This window comes from Benincasa hispida, unplaced genomic scaffold (genome assembly GCF_009727055.1).
Source record: "Benincasa hispida cultivar B227 unplaced genomic scaffold, ASM972705v1 Contig207, whole genome shotgun sequence".
NCBI lineage: Eukaryota > Viridiplantae > Streptophyta > Magnoliopsida > Cucurbitales > Cucurbitaceae > Benincasa > Benincasa hispida.
Genome location: NW_024064645.1, coordinates 556218 through 579504, shown reverse-complemented (window position 1 = coordinate 579504; position 23287 = coordinate 556218). Strand labels below are relative to the sequence as shown.

At 32.2% G+C, this 23287-nt stretch overlaps 1 protein-coding gene across 3 annotated transcripts in view; it reads left to right on the top strand.

Annotated features, from left to right (window-relative positions):
* LOC120069077 (ribonuclease 2-like) overlaps positions 1 to 23287 on the top strand; it is a 47083-nt gene that overhangs the window by 4203 nt on the left and 19593 nt on the right. For all 3 annotated transcript variants that reach the window (XM_039020750.1, XM_039020752.1, XM_039020751.1), the window contains 5 exons: positions 20199 to 20300; positions 21194 to 21197; positions 21454 to 21545; positions 22314 to 22478; positions 22741 to 22810. In XM_039020750.1, the coding sequence (XP_038876678.1) occupies positions 20199 to 20300; positions 21194 to 21197; positions 21454 to 21545; positions 22314 to 22478; positions 22741 to 22810 (433 nt within the window). The remainder of the gene's footprint in view (positions 1 to 20198; positions 20301 to 21193; positions 21198 to 21453; positions 21546 to 22313; positions 22479 to 22740; positions 22811 to 23287) is intronic.

Genomic DNA, 23287 nt, shown 5'->3' with positions numbered 1-23287 from the left:
CATATAAATCTATATGCAACACTATTTTGGGCATAATTGATGAAGACACAATCAAAATTTTTAGATCCTACCGTAGGTTTCTTGTATACAAGATATGCTACCTTAGCTAAACATCCTTACCATCTCAGGTATTTGATGTTTGGTGCATAACCTTTCCATAGTTCGTAATGAAAGAACCCCTCTGAAGGGACCTTGAGTAGAAGCGGGATCGTCCAAAATCTCAATTATTTTGGAAAACAATTTTGTAGATAAGATAGAAGAAATCATGCATTTGTAAAATTATACAACATGCTTAAATTAAAATAATAGAGTTAGGGTTTTTCAGAAAACCTATCTTTGAAGACTTTTCTTCACTGGTGAATCCCTTGGAATCCTAAACGACACTACCACTTAGAAACCTTAGTATCCTCTGGATGATGGACCCAGGAGTGGTGGACTCTGATTGAATTTGGGAAGAGGGAAGAACAAAGAATTTTTTCTGAGAGGGAAAAAAATCTCTATTGAATTGTATAATTTTGTCTTTCACACACTCTCTTCTCTGTTTTTGTAGGAAGAAGATGAAGACCTTTCTACTACTAAACCACGTATGTGGTGGAGAGAAATAAAAGGGAGGAGGGTGTTGTAACTCCCTCCTCTTAATTAATTTTAATATTAAATAATAAAATTATTTAATAATAAAATAAATAATAAATAATAAATAATAAATAATTTTAATTAATAATTAAAATTATAAATATATAATAACCAATTTATTATATATTCAAGTAATCATATGTTATATCATATACAACATATAATATATAGTTTAATATTGTATCATATATAATATATAACCTATAGTTTCTTTTCTTTCACTAATGACATTTAATATAAATCACATTTACATTAAATTTTAACTATATAAATCTAATTCATATAGTTAACATTTGAATCATATTCAAACATTTAATTCCTCTCATAAATACTTTATATTATAATGTATCAAAACATTATAATAATTATATTATATATAATTAAATAAACTTAATCATATCACATATAATTAATTCCCTCAATTAATTTGAACAATTCAAATTAATCCAAAACTTGATCCTCATTAAATCCTGTTGAGCTATCGAGGAGACCTCATAGACCTGTAGCTTGAAGCTCCAATAGTTCGTGAATAATTAATTAAACTTTTTAATTAAATTATTCACTATCTGTTAACTGTCAGACACTCCATTAAATAACGAATCCCCAAAATGGTAAGCTTATTGAGTCAGCGATCTGGCCACTCTCACCCATACAAATCAAAGAATCGCCCCCATAGGCAAGAGTTCACAACTCACTCAGGATTCAAGTCATGTTACCTATGGTCATCCTGGTGAAATGTAAGTCTCCATTATGAATAGTGTTATATATGAAACTTAACATTTCATGGTCCGGGTTTATACAAACTCCTTTGTATAGAATATTCCCGCTCAAATGTCTACACATAAATGATTAGGATCATATCATTTGTAGCACTTTACAATAATTGTAACACCTACAAAGCGGGTCATGTCGATGTGTCACCAGAATAAGGTATCTAACCTTATCCATCTACTAAGACCATTTAGGTTATCACTTAAACATAATCCAACCGTATGTCTCTACATACATGTTTAAGCTACAAGATAACGTTGGATGATAGTTTATTGGTTTGTGATTAATGCAACAAAAAATATGGAATAAAATATCATATATTTTATTAAATAAACAATGATTTTGTACAAAACATTTACAAACTATAGAACCCTACGAGATTTAGGGCATCAACCCAACAAACTCCCACTTGACCTAAAGCAGGTGGGATGTACAGTATAGTCAAAATACAAAGTACACAAATAATAAACTAGGGCATAACACGCGCCCAGTACAAATCTCCCACTTGCTCTAGTCTAGTCGTGGCCTGTCCCTTAGACCCATACTTTGCAGGTGACCCTCAAACACCTTAGCCGTGAAGGCCTTAAAAGGATCGACAATATTTTGCTTCAAAGCTATCTGCGTAACGATCACGTCCCTTCAATGCACAATCTCTCGGATGAGATGATACTTTCGCCTATATGTTTCCCGCGCTTGTAACACTTAGGCTTGCAGGAATTAGCCACAACACCACTATTATCACAATAAAGTATGATAGACTTTAACATGTCTGGAACGACTTTCAGATCAGTCAAGAACTTTCTGAGCCAAACAGTTTCCTTAGCAGCTTCACAAGCCGCTACATACTCAACCTTCATGATGGAGTCAGCTATGCACCCTTATTTGGTGCTTCTCCAGACTACTGCTTTTCCATTAAGAGTGAACACTGACTCTGATGTGGATTTCCTAGATTTTTTATCAGTCTGAATATCAACATCCGTGTATTCAATAAGGATTAGATCCTTAGAACCATACACAAGCATGTAATCCCTCATTCTCCGTAGATACTTGAAGATATTCTTAATGGCGGTCTAGTGATTAAATCTTGGATTAGACTGATATCACTGACTTTCCCCACCATATAACAGATGTAGATCTCGTACATAACATCGCATATATCAAGCTGCCAACAGTCGATGCCTAGGGGATTCGTCTCATTTCCTTAACTTCTTAAGGTGTCTTAGGACACTGTTCCTTAGACAATGTAACTCCGTGCCTAAAAGGCAAGAAACCCCTCTTGGAGTTATGCATCGAATACTTGACAAGAATTTTGTCAATATATGACGTTTGAGGCAGAGCTAGTATTTTGTTCTTTCGATCCCTAAAGATCTAAATACCTAGAACAAACTGAGTCTCTCCCAAATCTTTCATTTGGAATTGGATTGATAGCCAATTCTTAATTCTTAACCTCAGTCAGTAAACCTACATCATTCCCAGTGATTAGAATATCATCTACATATAATACTAGAAAAACTATTGAACTGTTGATGTTCTCTTGTATACACAAGACTCATCAACGGTTTGATGAAAGCCATAAGATTTGATCGCAGTATCAAACCTTATGTTCCAAGATCGAGAAGCTTGCTTCAATCCATAAATGGACCGATGAAACTTGCAAACCTTTTGCTTTTGACCTTGGGTTATGAATCCTTCGGGCTGCACCATGTAATCTGTCTCCTCAAAATTACCATTCAGAAAGGTAGTCATAATATGAGGCAATGGACAGGAGTATTCAGATAGATTTAAGCATGGCAACAGGTAAGAAAGTCTCCTCATAGTCGACTCCCTCAACCTAGGTATAACCCTTTGCCACTAATCTAGCCTTGAAGGTTTGCACCTTCCCATCAATACTCCATTTTCTTTTATAGATCCATTTACAACCTATAGGTTTAACCTCATCTGGTTGATCTACAAGATCCCATACGGAATTGAAGTACATAGACTCCATTTTGGGATCCATCGCTTTGATCTCTTCATCTTTCTTAACATCCTCAATTGCCTTCTTGTAAGACATGAATCCTCAATTTCGCCATCAACCACCATAGCCAGGATTTCTGTTAAACCCATAAAGCGAACAAGGGGGTTCACAACCCTCCCACTGCGCCGAAGTTCCCTCAACACTTGAAGTGGATTTGACCTACTAGATGATCCTGATTCAATAACTCTTGTTGAAGTATTAGGTTCTTCAACAACTCTTGTTGAAAATTCAGTAGTTTCTTTGGAAAGATCATTCAACACAATTTTACTTTAGGGCTTGTGCACCCTTATGTGTCTTCTTCAAGAAAAGTAGCGTTTGTCGATACAAACACTTTGTTTTCTTTAAGATCAAAGAAGTAACCACCCCTTGTTCCTTTGGGATAGCCTACAAATAAGCACAATTTTGAACGAAGTTCCAATTTCTTAGGATTAGCCTCAAGCACGTGTGTTGGGAAACCCCAGATTCTGAAATGACGTAAACTAGCTTTACGATTATTCCATAATTCCAAAGGTGTTCTACCAACACTTTTTTATGGAATGCAGTTCAGGATATATACTGCAGTCTCTACTGCATAACCCCAAAACGAGTTAGGTAAGGAAGCATAACTCATCATAAACCGAACTATGTCTAACGGGGTTTGATTTCTCCTTTCCGATACATCATTCTACTGAGATGTACCAGGTGCTGAGAGTTGGGATACTATTCTATGTTCTATCAAATAGTTCTGGAATATGAAATCCATAAACTCTCCACCTCGATCAGATCGAAATGTTTTAATCATTTTGTATAATGCATTTCAACTTCAACTTTGAATTCTTTGAACTTTTCGAAAGATTCAAACTTATGTTGTATTAAATAAATGTACCCATATCTTAAATATCCTTGTAATCTCGTAGTTTGTAAACTTTGTATAAACATATTGTTGTTAATAAAATAAATGTCATTTTATAAGCATATACTCAATCCAATAAAGTAAGATCCTAGGTTATTTTATGTAATTTAAACAAGTATGTAGAGACATACAAGTGGATCTTGTTTAAATAATAACCTAAATGATCTGTAGTAGAAGGATAAGGCTGGGTACCATATCCTGGTGACACTACGGATATGACTCGCTTTGTAGGTGTTACAAGTGTTGTAAAGTACTACAAATGATATGATCCTGATCATTCATGTATAGACCCGTGAGTGGGGATATCCTATACAAAAAGTTTGTATAAGACCGGACCAAGAAATGATTAATCTCTTTATATAAGGTCATTAATAATAGAGACTTACATTTCACTAGGATGACCATAGGTGACATGACCTAAATCCTGAGTGAGTTGTAAACTCATGTTTATAAAGGCGATCCTTTGATTTGTATGGGTAAAAGTGGCCAGATTGTCAACTCAATCGGCCTACCATTTTGAGGATTCATCTTACTGAGGAGCTGGGAACACAGGTACACGAGACGGAATTCACTCCTTCCCTGATGCAGAGGCAAGTAGATAAATTGCTCCCTTAAGGGCTGATTCTGAGGCTTGAACATAATGGCCACACTCTCTCCTGGCTAGAGACGGACTTGGTCATAGTTGGACTATGACTTATTGTTCATTAGATGGATTAGTGGTACTTAAGGAGTTAGATGTAATTACAGGGACGATAATTTTAACCCAGCTATACTTACGAGCAATTTGTGAAGGATCATCGCACTGTTGATTGGTTATATCCAATGGACATAGAAATTTATCTATAGTGCGAAGAGTGCAGTTATCGATCTTTCGTTGAATGACTGGCAGTTAACAAACGTTGGGTAATTTAAGTAAAGCGTTTAATTAATTATCCAAGTACCATTTAAGCTTCAATCTATAGGTTCATAAGGTCTCCTCTGTAGTTCAACAGGGATTTAATTGAGAATTATTTTTGGATTAATTTGAAGTGTTCAATATAATTGAGGGAGTTAATTATATATGATATAATTAATTAAATTAATTATATATGATATAATTAATATAATATATTTGATACATTATAAGATAAGGTAATATGAGAGGAATTTGAATATGATTTAAATACTAGTTATATGAATGAGATTCATGTAATTAAATTTAATATAAATATGATTTATATTAAATACCATAAATAAGTTGAGAGGAATTAAATATTTGGATTTGATCCAAATATCAATTATATGAATGAGATTCATATAAGTGAGTTTACTATAAATATGATTTATATTAAATGTCATGTATGGTTAAGAGAAAATACATTTTATAGTTATATTGATTTGATACAATATGTAACTATAGATTATGTGTTATATGAAATATAACATATGTTTATATACATATAATAAGGTTGTTATTATATGTAATTATTATTAATTTTATTTTATTAAATTAATATTAATTAATTAACGGAAGGGAGCTACAACTTCTCCCCCTAATTTCTTTCAGCCAAATACGTGATGAGAAGAGTCAGAGAAAAATGATGGTCTAATTGATCTTCCTCTATAAAACACTGAGAGGAGTTCTCTCTACAAAAAAAAAAAAAAAAAAAAAAAAAACGAAAAGAGAAGAAAAGTTCTTCTCCTCCCTCTCCCCTTCTCCATCTTCTTCCCTCTTTCGAAACCCTAAGGCAGAGCCCACACCTCCTGCCATTCTCAATCCCTAAAGAGAATACAGGAGGCTCCGTTTGGTGGTGTCCCTTTTGGAGAAAGAGATCCGTTTGTGACTTGTTCAAGGGATTCTTGAAGAATAGTCTTCAAAGGTAAGTGTTTCTAAAACCCTAAGTTTTTTTATTAATGCATGCTATAATTTGTGTAAATGCATATCTTATTCTTGATTTATTGTAAAACTTACATTCAATAAAAAATTGATTTGGGAAGATCTTGTTTCTGCTCAAGGTTCTTTCCTCATAGAGTTCCTTTAAAATATTCATAACCTCCCCTTGCTTTGACATTCATCGGACTACAGAAGTTTGAATGTATTAGCTCTATAGGTTCTTTGGCCCTGTGACCTTTTCCAGTAAAAGACCTTTTAGTCATTTTTCCTTTAAGGCAAGACTCACACATAGGTAAAGAATTTTTTTCTAACTCACTTAGAAGTCCATTCTTCATCAATTTCTCAATCTTATTGAGATTGATGTGTCCTAGTCTTTGATGCCAAAGTTGGACATTTTCTTTAAGAGAAATTTTAAGTCTTTTAAGTTAAGTTATTGCAGTCTTAAATATTTCTGTGTTATAGAGGTCTTTAATTGCTAATGGTTTTAGCACATAAAGATTGTTTTCCAATTTTGCAGAACAAATATTAACACCATTCTTAGAAATAAATATTTTATTTAAAAGAAAGTTGATAGCATAAGATTGTTTAATCAAACACTTTACAGAAACGAGGTTACTTTTTAAATCAGAAACTATATATACATTCTCTAAAATAAGAAAATTTTTCTGTAAAGTCAACTGGATTCCTCCCATTGCCACAGCCAAGACAACATGTCCAATTCCAATTGGCATTGTCATCTCGCCAGCATCTAGTTTCCGCCAGGAATTAATTCTCTGAAAAGAAGAACAAATGTGGTTAGTGGTGCTAGAATCTATAATCCATGCAAAATCATCATTCTCCACTAAGTAGGTTTCCAAAACAAGTAAATCAAATTTACCTTGCTTAGCTTTCTTCTTTTCTGCCAAGTATTTGGGGGCAATTCCTCTTCCAATGCCCATCTTTGTCGCAATGAAAACAAATTCCCTTTCCAACCTTGACTAGCCTCCTACCCCTTTGAGCAGCAAGAACTACAAGGTTAGCTTTCCCAATCCCACCCTTTTTCTTCTTCCTCTTTTTGGTGCGGGAGGAATAAGGTACAGACTTTTTCCTAGAGGTCGAACCTCTGTGGAACTTCTTTGAGGATGAGGCAACATTTGCCTCACCCTTTTGCTCATTTTTTTTTCATCAAGGATTGGAAGGTCTGTAGTTCATTGAGCAATGTGGTCAGGTTTTAATCAATACTGTTCAAAACAGTATTGCTACAAAAGTGGAGGAAACTTTCAGGTAAAGATTCCAAAATAAAGCTAACCTGATTGGTTTCATCAATGCTCGATCCATTCATTTCTGCCACATTAAAGTGGACCATTATGATGAGAACATGTTCTCGAACAGATGCCCTTTCTTGCATACGGACATTGAAGATGTGTTTCAAAGCATCATGCCTAAGCTATGTAAACGGTTGTCCGAACATTCCCCTCAGAGACTCCATTATTTCACGTGTTGTGAGTATAGGTTCATGCTTTTTGGCCAAGACTTCATTAAGACTTACCAAGATATAAGCTTGGGCCTTATCGTTTGCCCGTGTCCAATGCTCGTAAGCTTCCCGAACGTTTCGAGGAGCATTGGGAGCTGGACTGGGAGGACAATCCTCTATTAGGAAAAAACGAAGATCATCGATGATCATTATTGTGTTGATTGTGTTTTTCTAACTAGCGTAATTTTTGCCCGTTAATTTATCAGCGGCGAGCAATAATGTAGCGTTAGCCATAATAAACTTTGTTGAAAATGAACAAACTATTTACGAATTAGTTTATTTTGCATTAACCATGAAAACAACCAATTGGTTTTAGCAAAATTCTAATGTGCTCTTAGTGACATCTAATTTTACAATGATGTTTCAGTGAGGTAGAAAGTCACCATAGGGTAATCAAGTGTCCCTTCACTGAATTGAGACATTCTCAACTAATAGACAAAAACAACACCTTGTCACTGTAACTATTAGTCACCATTGTTTGGTCTAGGATTCGTTAAACTAGCTTAACGATTCTGGTAAGTGTAACCCTTTATTTTAAGTCCTAGAGTTCTACCCCAATGAGCCATCCATAGGGAAAAACCGATTGGGACATGAAACTAAAGCAACCATATCCATTTCTGGAGATTGAATAAAGCCTCATGCAAATCTGTCATCCTTTAGGGAGACACCCATGATGTCACGAGGCGATGCATGAAACTTTACTTCAACCTAATGAGAGAGACCGAGGGATATGCTATCACACGTCCCACTCCCACTTATTATAAACATTCTCTCCATTCACCTTGTTATTGATCTACCCAAATCTCACTCGTAGAGGGACACCTATGGTGTCTCGAGGATGAGTGTAGATCTCACAGTGTGAATTTACAAGAAGAATTGCGTAGAGGATAAAATGAAGTATCATATATCCCACTTTCCTCTCACTGAGTGTTTTACCTAGGGTTAATTAACTTAGGAAAAACCTGACTAATGATTTTAACTAAGTAAACGTTTGATTTGTTAAAAAATAACACTTGTCTTTGATAATTAAACAATTTTGATTGAAGTCTTATTAAACTCTTTAATAAACTTTAAACAAACTTGCATGCATGTAACAAATCTATCTAATTCACCCGTCCAGTAGGTTCGCAGGTAGGGGTGCGACGTTTCCATCAACATAAGTATCCCAGCCTAGATAGAACCCAGAAAAAGGTCTCTTATAAATACATTTGTTACATATTTAATCTTTTAATAAGAATCAGTTTAATCCTATTAAACCGATTAAAAGATTAAAATAAGATTTCTAATCTTATTAGAAATATGATCTTAGGTCTATCTCAATCATATTTTAAAATACGATTATAAATAAATGAAAGAATTAAAAAAACATTTATTGCATGCTTGACATACTTTAGTTAATCATAACAATTATAAATTAACCTAAGGTAGTGTCATGCTTCATGTAATCTCAATTTTATTACTAATATATATAACAATCACATATTATAAAGCAATGAAAGATATTAATAACATACTATAAAAGACATACAATCATACTTTATATTATAATTCTTATAATATTCATGATGCATGTATATGTTATTAATGCATGCGTGTATATAATATAACAATTATATTGTATAATGCATGAGCATGCTTCATAGCTAAATCATGCATATTCTAATATTATAACACTTATAATATAAATGATGCATGAAAACAAATGCATAACCTATGGTGGGATTTAATTCTATATGACATACAATATGACATATAATCCAATAAAACTACATCACATGTATATCTCTAATATAAAAGTTAATGGACCGGGATAGGACACTAAAAAAAATAAAAAAAGGCTAATTATTACAATAATAAAAGTCATCCGATTTGAAACAAGTGAACCAGGCCTTGAACTGCTCGAACCAAGTCATGAACCGGTCCAACCTTCAACTGAACCGCCCTCGAACCGTTTGAACCGGGTGAACTAGGAGCGAATAGGAGAAATTTCTCCGCCTTGCAACGTCGCAACGTTGTGCCTAGTGTCGCGATGCTATGGAGAAATTTCTCCGTTCGCCGCTCGTCCAAAACTTTAGTTGCGATATAGTCTAATTCATATAGGGCACACCATTGCGATGTTGCGATGTTGCAATACAGTCTGATATTATACAGAATCAACCTTCCTCGTCCAAAACTAGCCTTGAAACGCAAGAAAACCTCTGAGAACAGCACGAGCGACTCGATACAATATGAATACAGACTCTATAGCAATTAAAACATGGGCCCTTACAATCAAAGTGTAAATATAAATAAATAAATAAAAGAACATAAAAACTGTGCCCTATCCTGAAAACATCCATTAACAAACCGCATTCCATATAAATACCATTAATCATATGAATTACAACAGAGAATGCAAAACAATAAATCTCACCATTGGTGTAAAATCAATTCACAAAAAAATTGGCAATTTGGGATTACAACCACTCTCTGATTCCAATTGAAAGAACCCACTTGGAAACCTCAGTATCCTCTGGATGATAGACCCAGGAGTGGTGAGCTCTGATTGATTTTGGGAAGAGGGAAGAAGAAAGAATATTTTCTAAGATGGAAAAAAAAATCTCTGTTGAATTCTATAATTCTGTCTTTCATACACTCTCTTCTTTGTTTTTGTAGGAAGAAGAGGAAGACCCTTCCACCACTAAACCACGTATGTGGTGGAGGAAAATAAAATGGAGGATGGAGTTTTAATTAATTTTAAAATTAAAGAAATAAAATAAATAATAAATAATAAATAATTTTAATTCATAATTAAAATTATAAATATATAATAACCAATTTATTATATATTCATGTAATCATATGTTATATCATATATAACATATAATATATAGTTTAATATTGTATCATATACAATATATAACCTATAGCTTCTTTTCTCTCACTAGTGACATTTAATATAAATCACATTTACATTAAAGTTTAACTATATAAATCTAATTCATATAGTTAACATTTGAATCATATTCAAACATTTAATTCCTCTCATAAATACTTTATATTATAATGTATCAAATGCATTATAATAATTATATTATATATAATTAAATAAACTTAATTATGTCACATATAATTAATTCCCTCAATTAATTTGAAAAATTCAAATTAATTCAAAACTTGATCCTCAATAAATCTCGTTGAGCTACCGAGAGGACCTCATAGACCTGTGCTTGAAGCTCCAACGGTTTGTGTATAATTAATTAAACTCTTTAATTAAATTATTCACTATCCGTTACCTGTCGGGCAATCCACTAAAGACTGATAGCTGCACTCTTCGCACTACAGATATATTTCTGTGTTCATTGGATATAACTAATCAACAGTATGATGATCTTTCATAAATTGCTCGTAAGTACAGTTGGGCCAAAATTACCATTTTGCCCCTGCAATTACATCTAACTCCTTAAGTACCACTGATCCCTTTAATGAACAATAGATCATAGTCCAACTATGACTAAATCCCTCTCAGGCCAAGAGAGGGGCGCCACATTGTTCAAGCCCCAGAATCAGCCCTTAATGGAGTAATTTATCTACTTACCTCGATCTCGGGGAAGGAGTGAATTTCTTCTTTGTGTAGTTGTGTTCCCAACTCCGCAATCAGATGAATCCCCGAAATAGTAAGCGTATTGAGTCGATGATCTGGCCATTTTCACCCATAAAATCAAAGGACCGCTCTCATAGGCAGAAGTTCACAACTCACTCAAGATTTAGGTCATGTTACCTATGGTCATCTTGGTGAAATGTAAGTCTCCATTATGAATAGTGTTATATAATGAGATAAAAATTTCGTGGTCCGGGTTTATACAAACTCCTTTGTATATAATATCCCCGCTCAAATGTCTACACATGAATGATCAGGATCATATCATTTGTAGCATTTACAATAATTGCAATACGTACAAAGCGGGTCATGTCGATGTGTCACCAGAATAAGGTATCTAGCTTTATCCATCTACTACAGACCATTTAGGTTATCACTTAAACATGATCCTCCCGTATGTCTCTATATACATGTTTAAGTTACAAGATAACCCTGGATGTTAGTTTATTGGTTTGTGATTAATGCAACAAAAATTGTGGAATAAAATATCATATATTTTATTAAATAAAAAATGATTTTATACAAAACATTTACAAACTATAGAACCATACGAGATTTAGGGCATCAACCCCAACACGTAAGACGTCTAGTTTTTTGTGAGGTACCCTGTTAAGAATAAAACAGGCAGAAAGCATAGCTTCCCCTCACATATTATCAGATAATCCAAAACTTAATAGCGTAGCATTCATCATTTCCTTCAATGTTCTATTTTTATGTTCAACTATACCATTTTATTTAGAAGAATAAAGTGCAGATGTTTCTTGTATAATGCTATTTAGTTCACAAAATTATTTTAGTAACTTATCAATATATTCTCTTCCTCTATATGATCTTAACCTTTTAATCCTTTTATCCAACTGATTTTCTACTTCAACTTTAAATTTCAAAAACATATTGCCTGCCCCATCCTTTGTTTTTAGTTGATAAATTTTAGTATACCTAGATAAATCATCAACAAAAATGATATAGTAACTTTTCCGACCTCTACTAGTAGTGTTTTTGAAATCAGCCAAGTCTGTATGAATTAATTCAAGAAATCCTGTGCACCTAGTGGTAGTTGGTTTAAAATGTTTCTTGATAAATTTAGCTTCCACACATCCAAGACATTTACTAGTTTCATGTATTTTAGATGCATTAATAATGTTTAATGCTTTTTAAGTTTTTTGAGCAATGTTCATAAGATCTAATCTACCATGCCATAGATCAATAGATTCAACAATATAGGCAGAATTAGAAGCACTTACATGTTTCTAGTATAATTTTAAGCCTAGTCCGATTCAATAGACTTATAGACACCAGGTTTGTAAGTAAAAAAGGTACATACAAGACATTACTTAAAAATAATGTTCTTTCAGAAGTCAGTTTAAAAGAATATTCCCTTTTCCAAGAACTTCTGTCATCGTAGATTTACCCATAAATACACACTCTCTGTTAGGTGTATCTTGGTAGTCATGAAAGAGCTTTCGATTTGAGCAGAATTGTCATGAGGCTCCAATATCAAGAATCCAATCAGATTTGTTTTCCACTAGGTTGGCTTCCACAACTACAAAACCTATTACATTGTTCTTCTCAATAAGATTGGCCTATAGGGTAAATCGTCGATCTGGCTTACCTTTCCTCTGGTTGCACTGGTAGGAGTGTGCCCTTGTTTTCTATAGACATAACAGATTATTTTTTTCTTTTGAATCTTCCCACCTGAAGTCCTATGATGTCCCTTCTTTTGAGAGGAATATATTTTACTAGACTGCTTGTTCTTACCTTTGAACCCATTTTTGTTACCAATAGAAGATTCAACAACATTAGCATGAACTGAATTTAAATTTTTAGAAATCATCTTATTTCCAGTCGATTGGCTTCTCCTGTGCACACGTGGTTGATCAATTCCTTTCAGAGTTAAATCCTTCTTCTTGTATTTCAGGTGATTCCAGTAGTCACTCCAAGATGGAGGAAATTTCTCAAGTAGTACATTCGCTTGAAGAATTTCACACATCTTCATACTTGCGGACAACACACTTGCCACCGGATTTTCATACTCATGAATCTAATCCACCACTCGGTTCCTCGTTTGTCATCGATAATTGTAGCCATTTTCCGACGACGTATTTTTTACAGCCTGCATCGTCTCCTCTTATCTTGACTCTAGCATGTTCCAAACTTCCTTTGTTGATTTTCGGCCCACAAACAGATCGAACAACAAGTCTGACATATGCTTAAGTAGATGGCTTCAAACCATTTTGTTGTCTTTTTCATATTTGTCGGTATCAATATCAGATGGTTATTTCATTTGGTCAGAAACAACGGTAGCTTCTTTGGAGGTTTCTGGATCATTGACTAGGCATCTTTTCGATAGCAGCAGGACCTTATGTGGTGAGAACGTAATCAACCTCTAGTTGTTCAAAGAAGGAGAGCAACTTCTGGGACCAACAGCGGTAATTTGCTCCATCGAGTGGTTCAAGCTTGGACAGATTAGGAAGGACCTTATCGTTCTTGATCAACATTTGAAATGAGGAAAAAATTGCTTTTAGATAATAGGAACCAAATACCGAATCGTTGTTGTGTTGTGAAAAGAATCATTGCCTTGAAAGCAATTTGGATGCGACCTCGGTGTTAAATCGCTTCTGTAGGTTGCTCCCCAAGGTTAACGCAACGCCCAATCTCAGATGTGCACTCGCTGGAGACAAGACTGGAATCAAATGAAATATGCTAAAAAATAGAGAAGAACATAAAGTTTGAAGAAAACAAATAGTGAAAGATATGAACTCATCTTTGATTGAAAAAATTTGGAGTGTATAAGAAGAAGAGGGATCTGGAAATGGCTAGGGCATCAACGGGCAGAAAAAAGGAAAAAATTATTAATTACATCCAATCATATTAAATGGAGAGGTAATAAAAAGATATTTCTCTTTCCCCAAGCGTGGTAACTCAAACCTATCCCTCTGATCGGTGGTGGTGTGCGTGTGTGAGGAAAGACCATATTTCCACCACTATCACACTTTGGAAACTCCTCTATCATGCCTTGGTATTTGTACTTTCTTGGCATTCCTTAATTTTCTATTGTGCAACAACTTTCGTCCTTCTCACTTGATTTTGCTATGGGCCTTAACCCAAAAGTCATTCCTAACATAACAAACTATGTGATTGAACAATTAGATGAAGTGTACAAACATGAATGTAGCTGTGATAGAGTATTTTTTTTAGAATACAAATAGTTTTCTAGGAACTACCACAAAGATTCAATACAAAAAGTGGTATGTGAAAATATATCATTATAAGTCAAATATTTAGAATCCATATTGGCGCATTAATTGATTCTAGAGCAAATCAAAATGGTATCCATGAGAGCCTAAATCCAATGAATATTGTGAGAAAATATGGTCAACCATTATTCAATAAGCTTAAGCTTTTCAAAGTACATATTTGAATGGAAGGAGTTTACTTGTGATACCTTATTTCTATTCATCAAAAAATCTGAATTAGACGGTGATTCTAGGTATACAATTCATTACTCAATTATATCCTATTTGTCTTAGAGAAAGGAATAATCTCGATAATTACAAGGAAGGAGATTATTTTTAAATTTATTAATCTAGTTGAAAAAATAAAGTTCAATCAATCAATCTCCTCGTACTGATCTCAATGTTATTTCTCTAAACGAAAAACAAAACTCTTTATTAAAAGAAAAAATTAGTTTCAAAATGACTAAAGAAAACCTTGAAGACTCGTATATCTAAAAAAGATATTTAAGATATTCAAGAACAAATTGAGAGATAAGTTTGTTCAAACCACCCTAATACTTTATGGACAAGGATGAAACATGTGGTAGATTACCTTATGTCAAAGATTTTAAAGAATCTCAAGTTTTCTAACAAAGGCAAGACATATTCAAATAAATTCATAATTATTGGATCATTACAAAAAAGTGATTGATAATCTTCTTCAAAAGAAATTAATTAGACCATCAAAGAGCCTCTAGTCTTGTGTTGCTTTTTATGTCAACAGCCAGACAGAAAAGGGGCGAGGAGTTCCTCCACTGGTAATTAACTACAAACCTTTTAACAAAATCTTGGAATGGATTAGGTATCCAATACAAAAAAAAATGTGATTTGCTCAAATGGATTTCAAATGCAAAAATTTTCTTAAAATTTGATTTCAAGTCGAGATTCTAGTATATTCAAGTTTTAGAAAAGGATTGATACAAGACTATATTCAATGTTCCTCTTGGATAATTCGAATGGAATGTCATGCTTTTTGGTTGAAAATACTCCACCTGAATTTCAAAAAATCATGAATGATATTCTTGAATAAATCCAAGAATTTTCAATTATCCATATTGATGTGGGGCACTACATTGTCGTTGTGAAATGCACCGTTTGGAAATTGTGCAACACTCGGTGTTGTTCTACTACACAATCTTGGGTTGTGGTGCCAAGCACGGTACCGCAACACACTGTGCCTCTTTTTTTCGTGTTTTTGGACCTCTTTTCAACCTTTTATATGCCCTAGGTCAAAGTTTGACCTTCCGTAGGGGTATTATCGTCATTTTACATCTTCTTTAGTCCATTCTTGTCCAAATGTTCAATTCTTACAAAATAAACAAATGAAATATCAAAGAACTCATTTTAAGTAATAAAACCAACAAAAATCTAAACCTAAGAAAGCACTTTTCAGGTGCTTTTCACCATCCCATGTTTTGAGTTTTTTTAATCTGGTATAGATCAACATTTTCTCGTCTTAAAAAATTTATAGATTCTAAATGAACAAAATGGTTTAGTTATTTTTGCACCAAAGATTAAAAAAAAAAAAATTTCAAACAAAAATAAATTTTTTAGAATTTGACGTCCATTTAAGGTTAATTGAGTCTATTTAAAGATCTATAAAGTTATTTAAAAAATTTCTGACCAAATTCTAGATAAAATCTAACTTCAAAGATTTTTAGGATGTCTCAATTATGTAGTTGATTTTATTCAAATTTTAAGCATTATTTGCAAACCACGTTTCCAAAAGCTAATAAAGGATAGAGTTCCATCGATCAATGAGCATACGCTCGCCATTAAAAATAATAAAGGCTTTAATCAAAGATATTCCATGTCTAAGTCTCATAGAAAAAACTTATCATATAGACAGATGCATCCAATATTGAATATGGATGAATCTTGAAACAGCCTCTAGATAAAAGAAATTTATAGTACGATTCCATAGTGTAGTGTAGAATAGTACTCAGAGAAAAAGAAAAAAAAAAAGATGATTTAATAAATAAAAAAATTTTAATAAAAAATAATTCTCAAGAATCAAAATTCATTTTTGAAATATATGTGAAGAATCTTGTACCAAAACAAATATTTGTTAGATGGCAAACAATCTTATCTTGTTTTGATTTCGAAATTTTGCCTATAAAAAGGGACTCAAAATCATCCCTTAGTGGATTATCTACCAAGAGAACACCTTTCCAAGGTGTAAAATCTTTTCTCTAAATCTTCTTTCTTTGATCTTAGAAATGGGTGGAAACAGGAAAGGGGACTGCACAAACCTCCTCTTCTTTTCAAAAGGGAAAAGCCCAACAAATTCGGAAAAAGCCCAACACTCCAATGAGGATAGAGAAATATGCTCTTTCTAATGGCGCATTCATCCATGCTCGAACCCATTACTCCATCTTTTCTTGCAACAAGACGAGGATATGATGAAAGTACATTTAGTACTCCTGTCGTTCCTCATCCTCGTTTCATTCTAAAACTAGTAACAACTAGTTATTTCTCAAAACCCTATTTCAGGAATGACAAGAGTACTAAAGGTACTTTCATCGGATCCTTATCTTGTTGCAAGAAAAAATGGAGTAATGGATTCTCTAATTTGAATACCGATAGCACAATGTTGTGCTCGAGGTTGAATATTGATGAATGCATCATTAGAAAGAGCATATTGTTCTAAGAATTTCTCGAGGTTTTTCCCTTTTGAGAAGAAGAGGAGGTTTGTGCACTCCCCTTTCCTACTTCCACCCATTTCTAAGATCAAGGAAAGAAAATGTAGAGAAAAGATTTTACACCTTGGAAAAAGTGTTCTCTTCATAGATAATCTGTTAAGAGATTTTGGATCCCTTTTTATAGGTAAAATATCAAAATCAAAGTGAGACGATAAGAGATTTGTTTGAACACAAGATTCTTCATATCTTTTTGTTAAACGAATTTTGATACTTGAGAATCTCTTTATATTAAAAACTTTTTATTTATTAATTCACCTTGAAATTTTTTAACACACAAGGCTATTGCAACAAGTTTTTTTTTTTTTAATTGTTGTTTTTTTTAGTACCATTCCACACTCCACTATTGAATCGTGCTATAGATTTCTTCTTAACTAGATATTGTTTCAAGATTCCTCCATATCCGATATCAGATGCATTTGTCTCTAGGATAAGATTTGCCTTCGGGTCTATGAGATTTATGCATGAAATATCTTTAATCAAGAACCTTTATTTTTTGAATAGTGAGAGTAGACTCATTGGTCAATGAAACTCTATCTTTTTTTAGCTTTTGAAAATGTGGCTTGGACATAATGCTTAAATTATGAATAAAATAAAAAATATTTGAAGTTCGATTTTATCTAAAATTTGGTTAAGAATTTTTAGTAAACTGAATAGATATTTGAATAGGCTCTTATAATCCTAAAATCTTATTTTTGTTTATGAACATTTTTTTATCTTTGGTGCAAAAGTAATTAAACTATTTTGTTGGATCAAATCTTGAATTTTTTAAAATGAGAAAAATGTTGATCTAAACCAAATTAAAAAAAAAAAAAAAAAGGATATGGTAAAAAGCACCTAAAAGTACTTTCTTAGGTTTTGATTTTTTTTTTGTTGATTTTAGTATTTAAGATGAGATCTTTAATGCTTCCTTTGTTTATTTTGTAAGAATAGAGCATTTAGACCACAACGGATTAAATAGGATGTAAAGTGACGAAAATATCCCTATGGAATGTCAAACCTTGAGGTACGGAAAAGAAAAAGTTGAAACGGGGTAAAAAAGCATGGAAAATGATTGCTCAGTGCCACAATCCGAGAGGGTGCAACAATACAAAGTTGTGACGCTATGGTTGGCACTGCACAATTTCCCGACCATGCATTTCACAATGACGTCGTGGTACCCACATCAAAATAGATAATTGAAAATTTTTGGATTGGTTCAAGAATATCATTCTCGATTTTTTGAAATTCGAATGGAACATTTTTAAGCCAAAGAGCATGACATTCTATTTGAATCGTCCAAAACGAATATTGAATGCACTCTCCTTTTCCTCAAATTTGAATAAGCCAGAATCCCAACTTCATATCAACCTTTAAGAAATTTTTTGCATTTGAAATTCGTTTAAGCAAATCATTTTTGTTTGAAATTGGATATGCTTAATCCAAGGGTTGTAGTTAATTACGAGTGGCTTCTTTTTTACTTCGTTGTTGACATGAAAAGCAACACAAGGCCAGAGATTTTTTGAAGGTATAATTAACTTCTTTTAAAGAAGAACATCAATCTTTTTTTGTAATGGCTTAATAATTCTGAATTCATTTGAATTAGTCTTGCCTTTGTTGGAATTTGAGGTCTCTTAAAATCTTTGACATAAGGTAAATCTACCACATGCTTCATTCTTGTCCATAAAGCATTAGGGTGACTTAAACAAACTTCTCTCCCAATTTGTTCTTCAACTTCACAAATCTTTTTCTGGATATATGAGACTTCATAATTTCCTTTTTAAAAAAAAAGAAAGAGATTTGTTTTTCTTTTAGAGAAATAAAATTGAGATCAATATCTAAGAGGTTGATTGAACGAACTTCGTGATAGTTCCGAGAAACCTATTTGTAATCTCTCTTCTTTCTTTCTTGTTTTCAAAAATTGCAAATATAGCAAAGTCTATTGACAATAAACTTTTGTCTTTGATAGACTCTTACCACTAATATAGTCTATCACTTATAAACTCTTACCAGCAGTATGATTTATCATTAATAAACTATCTAAATTTTGTCATATTTGTAATTTTTTTTACATTATGCTATATCTGATAATATTTTGGGCTTAATTGATATATTTGCAACTATTCCTATCAAAATCTATCCTTATTTGTACGTTTTTTAAAATCAAAATATTGTTTATTGCAATATCTATTCCAACTTATGTCGAGTTAAAACTCCTGAACACAAATGCAACTAAACTAACACTTCAAGGACCAAAAAGTTTCTTTTTTAAATATCAAAATTGAGGGATATTGAATCTTTTTATTATACACATCAATGATATTTTGTTGCTATTTATTTATATATTTATACCCATATTTTCTTACAGTAATAGCCTGCTATACACAATTAAAACCTTAAAAACTTATTAATTAAAACTTTCTAAAAATATATGGATTAAATAAGAGTATAAATAGATGAGATATTTTTAAAATGGCAAGAGTTACCTCACACACAAGTTTAAAAACCAAGTAAAATTTTGAAAAAGTTTTTAAAAACTTGTTTTGGTTTTTGAAATGTAACTAAGAATTCAACGTTTGTATTTAAGAAGATGAGGAAAAATAGGCTTATTTTTCAAAACCGAAAACAAAAAGACGAAATTATGATCATCAATCAAACAAGGCATTAGAAACCAAAAATGAAAATGAACCCAAAATATTTAAATATACTCCTAAATTGTATTAGAAGGATTAGATATACGTAAGGCTCAATATATTCATTTACAAACAAGATATAAAAAGGGGACACTACTCTTATGAATATCATTCTATGTAATGCTATATAGTGAATATTCCATGATCTTTAAAAATAATGTTCATCTTCCATACCAATAGTATATTCACTTTAAACTTTCACTATACTTGTAGATTAGTTCATTGTTTGAGGATCTTGACAAATATTGGCCAAGCTATAGGTGTGGTCTTGTTGGCAGTTGTGATAGCAGAAAAGGATCATTTTGGGCTCACCAGGTTCTATTTTTTTTTTTTTTTTTTCCTTTTTTTTAGAAAAAATATACTTTTGGTCCTTCGAAATTAATTTGAATTCTTAAATTTTTAAATTCGACATTTTAATTCTAATAAATGAAAAATGATAAGTGATTGAGGTTATCTATCATTTAAGCTAGTGTCACTTAAATATATTAATTTTAGAGTTTTTAAATTATTAAAAAAAATTATTTATTTTTGGACTGTTTTCAAATATAGAAATATTAACTAAAATATTTACAATTATAACAAAATTTCATTTTCTATCTACGACAGATCGCAATAGACTATCATCTATGTCTATTTATATCATGACAAATACATATAATAGTCTATCATAATCTATCGCAGATAGATTTTGCTATTATTTATAAATAGTTTCAACGGTTTTCTCGTTGAAAATAATTTTTCTTTATTTGGAAATGAGGCAGAAAGAGAGGAGAAACAAAGCACGAAGAGAGAGATAAGAACATAATTAAGAAAACAAGAAATTTGTTTAGGTTTTCTAGAAAAATGAACATTTTTCTTAATTACATTGAAGAAGTTAGAAGAAAAATGAAGATTATGTTTCTTTTATATATTTAATATTTTTACTATAATAAAATTGTGACCTTTATCTTGCAATATATTAATGTCTCATCAACATTATAATGAATAATTAAAGTTATATTATAAACATCATAAATTAAAAGTGTCGAGTTTGAAAATTCAAGAATCCAAATTTTATCTAAATCAAATTTTAAGGACAAAAATTTATATTTTATTCCGTATATTATTTATTTATTGGCTTATTATAAAATAAAATTGAGACTGAATCCTAAATTTCTCTCTTTTTCCCTTATTGATGATGACCATTTGACATCTTACCATTGCTGCAGTATGGTATGTTTCTTTTTTCCTTTTTTTCACCTCTTCATCTCTAATGTTTATCCTCTTTATCTTTATTCCCATCTAACTCATGACTAAAGGTACATTCTTTTAAGTTAAATATTTACTTCTTAATCAATGAAATTGAAAATATTTAAAAACATATTTTAGAAAAAAAAACATATTTAAATTAAATTCCATTATATTATATTAGATTAGATTATGCATCTTTACCTAATTTTTAATTTCCCTTTCCAAACTTTTTGTGTAGAGAAGCATGGAACCTGTGGAACTCCTGTAATCTTACAAGAATATGATTACTTCTTGACAACTCTCACCCTTTTCTTCAAGTATAATGTCACTGTAAGCAAGCTTTTATGACCCTCTCTTTCAAAAGATGACAGTCTTTTTAAGTACACTATTATTGAATCGAATCTTAATGTTTTCAATGAACATGGAATTTTATCTCGAAACTAATTGACAATGAGAGAAATAATTTCATATATCTTATAAAAATTGTGAGAACTCTTTCGGTGTAGGATTTCTCAACAGTTGGAAACAGAGAAATTATTTTATTAGGAGATTAGTACAATGTGTGGTAGACAGTTTTGTACTTTTAGATGTATGAGAGAAAAACTGTGTAGAAGATTGATCTAAAACAACTCTTATATAGGAAACTTTGTTTTATCATGAGATCAACCTTAAAAGGGTTTTTTTTTTTTCTTGGGTGCATCATGGACTACACTCAAGATAATTTACAAGATGAGCTAAAAGAAGATAGATGCACCCGAGGATGCACTCAAGATGTTTTTTTCCATAAATATGTGACACAATCAAATTTCAACCTAACGGTCAAAATAATCCTAGGTAGGACCTTTTTAATTATAAGTGTTTTTCAAGAGATTAAATTTTTTTTAGTACAATAATTATCAGATGGAGCATCGAACTTCAAATCCTGAAGTATGAAGTGAATACCAATTGCTACTACGTTCACTTAGAAGAGTATTAAGAGTTTGATCAATATAATATTATTGTATGTACGTAGTTATACTAAATATTTGATCCATATACAAAATAAATATTGAATTGTTTTTCTTCATTACTTTTTTTTTTTTCTTTTCTTCAACTCAGAAAGCTCTGGAGAATGCTGAAATTATAGCTTCGGATATCAAAAAGTATCCTATTCAAGATGTGGTTAATGCAGTTCACTTAGCTTTCAAAGCAAATCCAAAGCTTGCATGTGCTAAAAGGGGGATTATTAAGGAAATTTATCTATGCTTTGATAAACAATTCAAGGTATATATGTTATTTGTTTTTAAATCTTGTGTGATTGTTTTCTTACCCTTTTTCCACGAGATGATCTTATCTTTAAGAAACATTTGAATTTATAGCCATGTTTCAAAAATATTAAAAAGAAAAAAGAAAAAAAAATTAGAAACAAACGAAACTAAGTAGTGTTGAAAATCAAATGATTTATCAAATAGGGTTTTAGGTATTAGTTTTCATTGAATTATTTGTAAAGACTATTTTGATGAAAGTAAATGTTTACTCGTTGCAGCTACGTGATTGTGATGCTACAAAATCATGTCCGAAAGCTGTTAAGCTCCCTGAATTCCATGACCCACAGGGTAAGCTTCTTTTGCTCTTAACAATCTAAATTCAAAGCACATTATTGGCCACCATATGATCATTAAAGATGCATTATTTGAGTGAATGGATCACATGACACATATATGAGTTTGGAATTGAGGAGGCTTGACCATATTTAAGCACTTAGAATAAAATTTTCAGAAATGATAAACTAAAAACACATGGTTGTGGAAGAAGGGCTATCAATGAATGCTATGAATTTGAAAAAAATCTCCCATCATCTCCTACCACTTAACATTGGTTGTTGGTGAGACCATCAACAATCTTCGTTAGCCAGAGACTCATGAATGTCTACGGTTCGCCTCTAATTGTCGACCATCGATCGACGGTTTTTGTTTTCCTTTTATCTATCCCTCCCTCCTCCATTTCTCTTGGATTTCTCCTTCCTTTCCCCTTCTTAATTTTCACATTGAAAAAGAAAACTCCCTTGTTTTATAGCTTCGACGTTGAAGTGT